Source organism: Mustela putorius, unplaced genomic scaffold (assembly GCF_011764305.1).
Source record: "Mustela putorius furo isolate JIRA1106 unplaced genomic scaffold, ASM1176430v1.1 tig00000640_pilon_pilon_pilon, whole genome shotgun sequence".
NCBI classification, from domain to species: Eukaryota; Metazoa; Chordata; class Mammalia; order Carnivora; family Mustelidae; genus Mustela; species Mustela putorius.
Window position 1 is genome coordinate 98,165 of NW_025421432.1, and position 12,372 is coordinate 110,536.

A 12,372-nucleotide genomic window follows, 5' to 3' on the forward strand; every position below is an offset into this window, starting at 1 on the left:
GGAAGGAGAAACAATCCAGATATGGCAAAGAGTGATAAATCCAGCTACTGAACTCCCAGGTCCTATGGTTTTAGGGATTGTAGGAAAGGAAAAAAAAAAAAAAAAAAAAAGACTGCCTGTTACCCAAGAGCGCTAAGTTGAAGCTGAGTTCTGTCTGAGAGGATCGATATGTTTAGTTGCTTTTGAATAACAGCAATTCCCTCACAGATTCATTTTAACTTAAATTCTGAAGTGAAGTTTTTCAGGTGGCCTGGATTTCAGCCACATACGCTCTTAGGGATAGGCTTGCAGTTCAAAACTGCATCATTTTTCTTTCTTTTTTTCATCTAGTGTGGAATAAGAAAAAAAAAATCTTCTCTGCCCTCTTTTGTGTGGTGGTTTCACTTCCCACTCCCTCCTCCCTGAGGGTGGTCACAGCACACTGCACAAGATCACACTGAATTCTGGGGTATTCTGCAGAATAATTCAAGTTGCCCTCTGGGTTGTCCAGTAGAGTGGTTGAAATTGTGTGCTTTTGGTCTTCCAGTTTCTTATACAAGGATATTCCTTACTCTGCTCTTGGCCCAAGGCTTTCTCTTCTTTATCTGGCATTCCACACAGCTGTTAATGCAAAAACATCGCCAGGATTGGCCAGTCCTCTCTAAGACAAAGCTGGCTTTCCTACCAGCTTCTGTTTCAGGATACCCATTTTAACTTTGTTTTTTGTTTATTTTTTTTCTTTTGTTTTCTGGCTACCACAGATTTCTGACTTTCTTGTCCACTCTGCAATTCTTGTAAAGTTTGTTTTAGTTTTTATTTTATTTATTTATTTATTTGACAGACAGAGATCATAAGTAGGCAGAGAAGCAGGTACAGAGAGAGGGGGAGGCAGAGGCTCCCTACTGAGCAGAGAGCCCGATGTGGGGCTCAATCCCAGAACCCTGGAATCATGACCTGAGCCGAAGGTAGTGGCTTAACCCACTGAGCCACCCAGGCTCCCCTATTTTAATTTTATGAAGAGTTTTAATTGTTTTAATTAAGATAGTCATTCAGTTTTAGGGTACCTGTTTCAATATTTACCAGAGTCAGAATCCCACATGTAGTAATAGGATTTGAATATGTGTAGAGAACCATTTTACCATTATATTGGATTCAATATAATAAGGCATTAGTAGATACATAAAACTAGTATTTTTTAATTTTTTTAAAGATTTTATTTATTTATTTGACAGAGAGAGATCACAAGTAGGCAGAGAGGCAGGCAGAGAGAGAGAGGGAAGCAGGCTTCCCGCTGAACAGAGAGCCCAATGTGGGGCTTGATCCCTGGACCCCAAGATCATGACCTGAGCCGAAGGCAGTGGCTTAACCCACTGAGCTACCCAGGCCCCCAAAACTAGTATTTTATCAATGCTATTTTGTATCCTTGGGAGACTGGTTTGCTGCTCAGTCCTACTGTACAATATTATAACTAGGAGAGGTTCCTTGCCTTATCATACATCTCGTTTTATACCCAAACTAATTATTAATCTTTTATATATTATCAATATTAATGAAGGGCAGAATTGATTTTTAGGTGTTTCTCAAACTTCTTTCTTGCATCTGTGTGTTCTGCAGTGATAGAAAGTTTAATACCATCTCCACTATTTTAATAAAAATATCATCTTATAAGCATTATTCTTTAGAATCAGAGGATGAAATTTTCTTTTGAGATGTAATTCTTACATAGTTGTAACTGTATAAGTTTTGTATCTCTTATTCCATTTATGATGTTCTTATATACATATCCTTGTGGCACTTGAGTGAAGACTTCAGCAAAATTTTCATTTTTTTTCCAGAATACATTTTTAGGATGGAATTATTTTATGCATTTTTGTTTTTGTTTTTTTCCCAGTGCCTGACAGTGCACCAGAAAATATTACTTACAAAAATATATCTTCTGGAGAGATTGAGCTGTCATTCTTTCCCCCAAGTAGTCCTAATGGAATCATACAAAAATATACAATTTATCTCAGGAGAAATAATGGAAATGAGGAAAGAACTATAAATACAACTTCTTTGACCCAGAGCATTAAAGGTAAAAATAATATGTAGTGTTGGGCCTTTACACTAATATTGATAGTAGGCACAAAATATTGGCTTGCTTTCATATTATAAATGGTAAATATGATTAGTTTTATTCGGGGTATGACAGTTCTGGCTTTTTAGTTAAATAAACTAGGAGTTTATTAGAGTCACATGAAAGAATACTTTAAGTCAATCCTTTGTCATATTATCCTATATCATTTTGGCTTTGTAATAAGACTTACTATTTGAAAACACTTCATTTTCATTTAGTTTTTACTTTTGGAATATTAGGTCATTTCATAATTTGCCTCTTGTGTATTACTAAAGGATATTTTGTAAGTCTTATCTATTTACTTTCTTTTTAGGACTGAAGAAATATACCCAGTACAAGATTGAGGTGTCTGCTAGTACACTTAGGGGTGAAGGAGTGCGGAGTGAGCCCATAAGTGTACTGACTGAAGAAGATGGTAAATATAGTAGTGGATACATATATTTTGAATCCATCACATTTCAAAAAATGTGTGTATATAAAATGAAGGTATAAAGTAAAAATTCTATAAGATTTGGGTTATCTGTTGTGTGTTATGCCATCATTAGAGAGATTTCATGTCACAGTTAAAGAAGCTAGCAAAGTTAGATTTATGTTAAAAAAAAATCAGGTATAAAATGCTCTTTTTTTAAATTCTGAAGTCATCCTTGCTCTGTAAGAAATCAGCAGTATTTTTTTCATGGGAAATTTTAAGGCTAAAACTTTGGTTTGAATGGTTTGAACATCAGCTACTGTATATTATGACTGTTTTTCAACTTTAATGTTCATAAGAATAGACATTTATATCAGTTTTGTAGCGGATTCTGTTATGTCAACCTGCAACCTTTTTTACTATATTAGGATTAGCTTGCTAATGAGTTCAGGCCAGTGTCCAGGTTTCTCTACATAATTTGCCAAGATGCTATTCTTGAATGTTAATAGCCTTCATATTGAATATTTAAACATGTCTTTTCCTAACCTGAATAAAATCAACTTTACTACTGAGACCACTTTACACAGGTACCTCACCAAGTTCTAGGCATATATCATGCTAGGAAAATTACTTTTGAGGGATATATTTGGGATTTGGATTTGCATTTTATGTTTTATACATTGTATATATTTGAGACTGTTATTTATATTTCTGCAAAGGGAAGTCCTGTTGTCATGAGGGATGTATCATAAGTGTTTGTAGGGTATCTTCCTCCCCACTTTCAAATTTTTCCATCCTCAAGTTTGCTCACATTCTGTGATGTTCAGATTCTAATCATTCACCAGGACAAAATATGCATTATATACTTCAAGAAGAAGGAAGGATTTTCTCTGCATTGTTCTTATTTTATTAAAAATGACGGTCTTCAGAGCCTTCTTCTCCATTTCAGGTTCTTCCCTATTTTTGCCTCCATCAAATTACTTCATCAAAGCATCCTGGTGGGCCGCTCTGTTTATCCCAGGTTCTAAATACTCTCATGGGTTGGTCTTCCGTTGTCATTGCATCTCCTAACTATGCTAATTTCTCCATCAAAACGCACTTGTTCAAATTTTCATTTTTTCATAGTTGAATTCTTTGTGCTGAAAGAAAGTAAAAATTAATAAGTAAATCCTTCCTTATGGGACAATTGTTAAAGACTGGGGCATGGGTGAGGTTGGCTCTTTTTTCCATCTTAGATAATGCCTACGAAAGATGTACTGAACCATTATGCAACGTCCCTGTGAACATAGTACTCACTTTTTTTTTCTAATTTAATAAAATAGTCCTGATGGTAAGAATTTGAGGTCTATAAGAAGAACTTAAACCAGTAGTAAACATATATGCTGACCTGACAAGAGTTTTGTTTTTTACCACATAAGTCAATAGTTCCAAACTATATCGGTGTATCTGAATTATCTGGACTGCTAAACATCACGGTATGTCATCATAGTGAATTTACCATCTGAGTCCTTGGCCAAGTCATCAATATATTTGCTAATGAAAAGGGTGAAGAACAGACCCCTTTATTGAAAAATTTTAACAAATCAAGAATGGATAAATGACTGAGAAACTTTGCTTTCTTGGGTATTGGGCGCTCTTTGCCCTCATGAAACTTGTGGTTTAGTGAAGAGATCTAAATTGGATTTGTGTGTAGATGAACAATCTCTGTAGCTTTAGTCACTGGTTTAAATATTCCCCCAAGTAATTCCTAAGGACAAAAGAGGAATTTTAGTTACTCTGAGGCATCAGAGGAAGAGTAGCTAAGGAAGGTACACCTAAGCTGTGACCTGCGGGAAGTGAGTGAAGAGGGAGGATGAGAGATAGGAAAGACCACAGCAGCTAGAGGGAGGAGGAGTCTAGTGCATGCCCTTCTCACTTATTCTCATATGCTCTGTCATGATGAACTGGAGAGATTTCAAAAGATATTGCATGTGTGGGCACCTGGGTGACTCAGTGGGTTAAAGCCCCTCTGCCTTCCGATCAGGTCATGATCCCAGGGTCCTGGGATTGAGCCCCACATCAGGCTCCCTGCTCAGTGGGGAGGCTGCTTCCTCCTCTCTCTCTCTGCCTGCCTCTCTGCCTACTTGTGATCTCTGCCTGTCAAATAAATAAATAATCTTAAAAAAGAAGATATTGCATGTATGCATTCTAATTTCCTTCTTTCTTTCTTTAAAGTAAATTTAATTTTTTAACATTTATTTTATGACTGAGAGTTTATACCTCTTAATCTCCCTCACCAATTTCATTTTTTTAAATTGTACTTCAGAATACAAATGCCAAAATAATAGTGCATATTTTGTTTAGCTAGACTGGTAATTGTATTTAGTTAGCAACACAAAGTTTTACATAAAAAAGGAAAATACCCAAGAATATCCTGAAATTAAAAATAAAACACTCAGAATTATCTGATATTTGACATAAAAGCCTAAAACCATATTATAGAATAGAAATGTTTAGTTACAACATATTATGTTCAAAATCAGTACTATTTTTGATGGAAATCTTTTTTTTCCAATAATAAAAAAAAGTTAAGTTTGCAAAGATGTTAGTAAAAATATCATAAGCTTTTGTTTTGACAAATGACAGAGTTCTCAGAAGTAATTCATATCTTGGGAAACAGACATTTCCAAGTGATATATGGATTCTTGTGATAATCAATATTTGATAGCATTTTTATTGTAGTGCTTGTGAGAATACCAAATGAAAACATGAATACAGCTGTCACCATTATTCTTTAGAATTCATCTCATAAAACTTTTCTCTGCTCAATAATTTTTTTGTTGTTGGAAAGTTGTTACCAAAATAATGAAAATGCACATACACACATACAAGCATATGTATACCCACAACTCTAGCTGAGATTATTCAGAAAATCAAAAATTAAAATAATTCAAGTCGTGTTTTCTCCAAATTATTACAAAAAGTGATGTGCATGTGTGCTAATATATATATTAAGACTGTTCAAAGATCTGAACAAATTCTTAAAACTTCTATCAGCTACCTATGAGTTCACTTTCCATATATAACTATAACAATGATAAAAAAGTTTTAATGATTTATACCCTTCTGTATGCAAAAAGTTGTATATTAATCTTCTAAGACAGTACTATGGTGCTATACAGTAGCTGAGAAATGCCATTCTAAACGTTTTACCTAAATGTGAATATAAACTTGGTTAAGAAGGTTGCTAGTAATTTTTTTAGTGATTGTACAGTGCAGAATGGCTAAGGTATTTGAATCCTTATGCTGTCACAGCAGAATTAGAAGCAGACCCTAACCTGACCATGTTCTTGTTTATGTGCCACACTGGTTTTCTTTGTCACCATTCAATTTTGAAGACTCAGTGAACAGATTTTGATACTATTTTACAGTTTAAAGCAAGTGAAATTGAAGAATGTAGTTTTTATTCGTGAGGTCAGTCATTTTAACTGCTCTCTCCTTGTTATGCTTATCACTTTACCTCTTCTTGAATGTGTGATTTTTTCCCCATCTCTTTTTATTGTTTGAGGAGCATTTTTACTACACACTATATTTATTCACCCCAGTCGTTTTATTTTTACTAGAGGATGATAATTTACCAAGATGTACTTGAACAGTAGGTGAATCACTGTGACATACTTCTTGTTCTTTTTTCTCATGAAATATTTTTTTCCATTGAATCACAGAAACAGATGTTCTAACGCCACCATGCAAAATCTCTTTTTATCATCTCATTTTGAAAGTAAACAATTAGTCTCCCATGCTCATGGAGAAAGGCGCTGTACCTGATTTCATTTACCAGAACGTTTGAAGTGAAAACTTTGGGTGTTTCCTTTTTAGTGTTCTCTTATATATGTTTAATAAAATGTATTATCCTTACCCTAACTTTTCAGCTCCTGATTCTCCCCCCCAAGACTTCTCTGTAAAACAGTTGTCTGGTATCACGGTGAAGTTGTCATGGCAACCACCCCTGGAGCCAAATGGAATTATCCTCTATTACACAGTTTATGTCTGGTAAGAAACTTCTTTCTTTTTTGGAAATAGTTCTGAGAACAAGTATTAATCTGTAACATAATAGGAATGTAGTTTTTTTTATTTTAGAATGTGATGCTACATTAAGAACCTGATTGTTAATAAGCTAGTTAATATGTTTTTTTAAAGAAACAAGTCTTTCCCATACTACGCAAAAGGTCCAACCATAGTCAAACAATATAATTTTTGTACCTAAAAATGTATATATCATGCATAATTATACTAAATTTCTGCTCTTAAAAGCCATTGACTAATCAACTTATGTGTACAAGCATATAATTTTAAACTCAGTTTTACACAAATATTCTGTATATCACTGCTTTGTTAAGTTTCTTTGAGCAGAATAATTTTAACAAATTTAACTGAAAGATATTTCTTCATAGATCTGTTATTTACAGCCAATTTTCCAATGAAATTGAAGCAGTGCATCTATTTTTTTTTCTGATCACCTTTACCCTGATTACCTATTCATGTGTCAGTTGTGTAAATGATTAAATACTCACATCACATCAGTTCACATCAGTTAACAACATGGCTCTACTGCTTCATGAAAACCCAGTAAATAAAAATCCTCACCTTAAGCTAATGAAAATCCTTTGCAACGATTCACCAGGTAATATTTCCCAGTGGATTTTAAATATTTCAACTCAGAAAATACAATTTATATCATACAGAACATAGGCATTTCTTACCTTTATATTCCTGACTTGAAGATCCAACACTGAGAGGCTATGATGTTTTAAAGAAGTCTACTCTTCTCTTTCCTAAACTAAGACTTTTCTTTCCATAATATCTCTTTAAACCCTTTGCATACCACTCTTTAGGGCTACACTTCCTGTTTTTTTCATTGCTTGATTCCTAGTCATTTTGCCTAGTCATGAAAAAATTGAGGGTGACATGAGAAATATCAGTAGGAAGAGAAGCAATGAGAAGAAGGTAACCATTCTCCTCTGTGGCCCAGTTCATTCATTATCAATTTTTCATTACTTCATTCAACAAAACTGATAAAGTGCCTGTATACCAGTGAAGGAGACATACATATGCCTCCTGCTGTCAAAGAGCTTACAGTCTTAAAGTGGACTAATATCCCAGAAACAAACAAATGAAGGAAAGTCAGGGGAAACAGAACTATTTTTGATGGGATGCTTGAGGAAATCATTTCCAGAGTTCACAGTCTGGATGACAAGCTTTTTATCAAATGAAGATCTACAAGGTGGAATTTATCAAGAAGAGAGAACATCAGCTGTATAGGCTCTGTGAAGAAACACAATTTGTTATTTTGAAGACCAGAGGTGTCAGTGTTGTTTGCGGGGTTAGAGAGACAGGGTCATACTGAGAGGTTGAAGGCAGCCAAAGGTCAGGAGCTAAGCCACAAAAAGGATATGATTTTTTTAATTTTAACTGTAATGAGAATTATTGGATAATTTTAAGCACTTTGGATACTTTATGGAGAAAGAATTGTAGATAGCAAAACTGTTGGCAGGGATAGTAGCTAGGAGACTATTTTAGTGGTCTGGGCAATAGATGTTACTGACAATGGACAGAAGTGGGTAGCTTTTTTCTACATTTAAGAAAGAAAGTTGACAGGACTTGGAGATACATTGGATGTGAGGATAAAAAAAGAGAGATGAATCAATGATGACTTTTAGACTTTTGAATAAAGAATGATGACTTTGAGATTTTTAACACCATGTTATTGAGTTAGAAAAAATGGAAGTGAAATAAGTTAAGAAAAGTGAGAATCACTTTAAGATTTTACAACTGGGGTTTCTGGCCCATGCTGTAGGGACAATCTCATCCCTCTATATAGTGTTCATGCTATGTAAATTCAACTTCCCAGTGGTGCATTCTCTCTCCTCTTCTGAGGTGTGTCTCTGTTCTTTCTCACTTAGTAAGATGTATTCTAGGTGCAAGGGAAGCCCACTGAAAGTGGGGTCAGGGAATCTCAAGTCTGTGGATATTACAGCTCATCTTACCTGGTTTTTTGGGAATTGTGTTGTTGCTCACCTGTAGTCATAGCTTCTAGTTTCAAGCTTCTGATTTTCTGTTTTATCCTTGATCCAACTTCAGGCTTATTCTAGTGCCCTAGCTCTCTTAGCATTCCTGTCTTAACCTTCAGGTAGCCAGATGCTGTCACTAATGTGCAGTGGGCAGGATTGCAAAGGTGACTTCCACATCCTTCTGTAGCTCCAGATGATCTACTAGAGGAGCTTTTAGATCTTGTGAATATGGTGGCTTACTGAAGACGGATTTTGTAAGAGGCTTGTCATTTTTCTCTCCATCCTGAGAAGGAACAAGCCCTTCTTACTGTCATTTGGAGTTATTCACAGAGACACTGAGTCAGAGAAGCTGCTCCTAGGATCAGCTGAGAGTTTAAGATGCAGAATTAGGGTGGTCAATAGATGGGGCATCACCCAAGAGAATCACTTCCTCCTTTGTTATAGAGGGAGCCAGAGAACTTCTTTTAAGGCATTGAAATATATCCCCAGCTGTAGGATGACTCCAAAAGAAATACTTGAGCACACCCTGGATCACAGAAAATTCATCAAGACCAGCAAATAGTCAAAAAAAGCAAAGCATCAACTAGCCAACAATATTAAGACTCTTGTAGGGAAAGAAATCCTTGAGCCAGGGCTGCTATATCATCTGTCAAGAACAGGCTACTGACATGTATTTTACTGTTGATTGCCTGTCTGAGTCTAGGATGTTACTGAAAATTTTATATGTATATTTTACTGAGCAGGCAATAGCTCAGCCTCTCCATTCAGAAAGTTCCACTTCAGTAAATAAGACACTTGGAAGTCAAAGTAGCCATGAGAATCAGGCTGACTTCACTGGTTTCATAATCCAGGGGCAGGGTTCAACTGCAGCTGCCCCACAGCCTGTTTGGAGTAAGGTGTCCTTGTGAAAAATGAACTTGGAGTCCAGTTGTGGGAATGTGGCCACTTTGTCCTGACTCGTTCAGTTAAAAAGCCGTTCCATGACCTTCGGAGTGCCTGAGTGTGTGTGTAACTTATTGGACAGCCAAGCCTGATAAAGTTGTTGGAATGAATATGTGAATCTTTCTTTTTAAGTATTAAAATAAATATTGTTTAAAGGTACATAAATTTATTAAAACTTTAAAGTTACTTCACAACTTATTGAGATTAAAAAATAAACTCTTACTATATTAACTCTAACAACCTCTAACCAAAGACCTCCCAGGAATTATATTTGAAAGGATATAGAAAGAACTCCTTATAAAAGGTTTTAATATTACATTTTTTTGTTAAACTGGGACTTGGAACACTTTTGGAGACATGGGGTTGAATTCTGGCACTGCCTTTCAATTATCTGTGTGGTTCTCTTAAAATACTGGATAAATGGTTATATTGTTATTAACAGTGTTCCTGTTTCAGGGGTTCACATTTCTTTCATACTTCTCAGTTTCCATTATTTTGGTTGCTCCAGTAATTACCAAATTCTTTTAAAAACAACATCTTTGGATATTTCTTATTTTCAGTGTATCTACAAAATCCAGACTGCCAATTTTATTCATTATAATGGTTGACTTCTCTCTGTCATGAATATTTCTCTACAAAAAGTGGGTGAATAACCACTACTATGTGAGTCACATTTGGTTTTTAGATGGTGTGCACAGAAATCTGCTTTAACTAATTGCATTTTTAAATGATGTTTCTTTTTAAACTTTGTTTTATGTAATAGCTTTTATCAGTTTATCAAAATGGTAAAGTAGCATTTTCCCCTCAGTTGTATTGATGTTATGTTTCCATGTGTCTAAACGATAAACAATCTTTGCATTGCAAGGGCAACCACCATTAAATAAATGAATTCCCATTGAAGCAGTTGCTTTTTTTAATACACTTTGGATTGAGGTATAATATTGTAGTAAACTGATACAAAGCTCATTTATTTACTTTATATAGATCTTCCTTAATTTGCAATAAGGTTACATCTGGATAAACACCTAAGTTGAAAGTATCATTAAGTCAAAAGTGTATTTAATATACTTAACCTTCAGAATATCACAGCTTAGCCCAGCCTACCAAAATGTATTTAGAACACCTATATTAACCTAGAGTTGGGCAAAATCATCTAACACAGACCTCCTCTACAATAAAGTGTTGAAAACATCATGTACTTTATTGAGTACTTTACTGAAACAGAATGGTCATATGGGTACAGTATCCTTGTAAGTATATTGGTTGTTGATCCTCATGATTGTGTGGCTGACTGGGAGCTGTGGTTTGCTGCTTCTCCCAGCATCACAAGAGAGGACTCTACTACATATGGCTAGCCTAGGAAAAGGTCAAAATTTAAAATTCCAAGTACACTTTCTACTGAATATGTGTTGCTCCTCACATCATTGTGAAATGGAAAAATCCTTTATAATAACCATTGTAAGTTGGGAACCATCTGTAGTTGAACTCAACTTAGATTTGTTTAGCAATTTTGCTTCTATATTTTTAGTAAAACTTAACAGTAGTTTTCTTTTTTTGTTGTTGTTTATAAAACTTCCAGGTGAATGCCATATAAGGTATAGCTAAAAGACTGGAGTGAAAGTAATGTTGAAAATTCTAGCTTATGTACAAATTTTGGCTTTTAAATGTTTCTCATTTTCTTAGTAGTAATTTTGAATCAGTCAGTCTGACAAATGTTTATTAAACTCTGTGGGGAGATAAAAATATAAAGAGAATTTAAAAATTATTGTAGGTTAATTGGAGATAAAATATGTGTATGAAATAATTCTAAAAATATTTGCTAAGTAGTATATTAGGAAGTCAGCTTTTTAAAAAATGTCAATTGTCAAATAATTTCCCCCATAACATAAAAGTTTAACTTTGGAAATGGCCTTGTATATGCTAAAATTATACTTAGCTCTGTTGCTTCCAGTTTTCTACAGTATTCCCCCCCCTAGTAAAATTACCTGTTTGAGCATACAATATAGATCAATAATCAGAAAGGGAAGGTTGTAAAGTTAGATTGATAAATCAGTAGAACACCTCAGCAGAAACAGTCCAGTAGTCTCCCCTTAACTGTGGTTTTGGTTTCTGCAATATCACCTACCCACAGTCAGCTGCAGCCCCAAAGTAGATGATCCTCCTGACAAATTATCAGGTCGGTAAGAACCTAATGCTGCCTCACCATGCCTGCGCCATTCATCTCACTTCATTTCATCACGTAGGCATTTTATCATCTTACGTCATCACAAGAACAAGGCTGAGTACAGTACAATAAGATGTTTTAAGAGAGAGAGGCCACATTCATGTAACTTTATTATGGTATCTTATTATAATCATTCTGTTGAATTATTAGCTACTGTTGTTAATCTTTTACTGTGCCTAACTTATAAATTAAAGTTCATCTTAGGGTAGGTATGTATGGAAAGAATATACATAGGGTTCAGAGTTACCTGTTGTTTCAGGCAGAAATCCACTGAGGGTCTTGGAATTTATCCTCTGTGGATTAAGGACAATGAATATGAAGCCTTGGAGGCATGGGAGTGAACCGTGCCAGGATGTTGATAAGTAGCATTATAAAGATGGATTATTGGGGTCACATTCGGCTGGGAGAGATAGGAACACATGTAGAGAAAGTGGTTCAATACAAGGATACCCTTGAATTGTTTAACTTGAGCTTTCTAGGGGGATATTAAAAACTCCATGTCAGTTCTATCTTGTTAGTTGTTTTTCTGAATGACCTAGATGAAGGTGGGTGTCAGGTCACATACAGGCTCCTTGTGGGCCACCTGTGCTTTGCTGGACCTGTGAACCGTTAATCAATTTTGATTAGAATTCTGTCAGCGTTTTACAATGAC

The 12,372-nt window shown here is 35.1% G+C and overlaps 1 protein-coding gene across 2 annotated transcripts in view; it reads left to right on the forward strand.

The window, feature by feature from the left end:
* The window catches only part of PTPRQ (protein tyrosine phosphatase receptor type Q), a 194,101-nt gene that overhangs the window by 38,324 nt on the left and 143,405 nt on the right, over positions 1–12,372 (forward strand). For both annotated transcript variants that reach the window (XM_045082935.1, XM_045082936.1), the window contains exons 15-17: positions 1,871–2,053; positions 2,409–2,510; positions 6,416–6,536. In XM_045082935.1, coding sequence (XP_044938870.1) covers positions 1,871–2,053; positions 2,409–2,510; positions 6,416–6,536 — 406 coding nt within the window. The remainder of the gene's footprint in view (positions 1–1,870; positions 2,054–2,408; positions 2,511–6,415; positions 6,537–12,372) is intronic.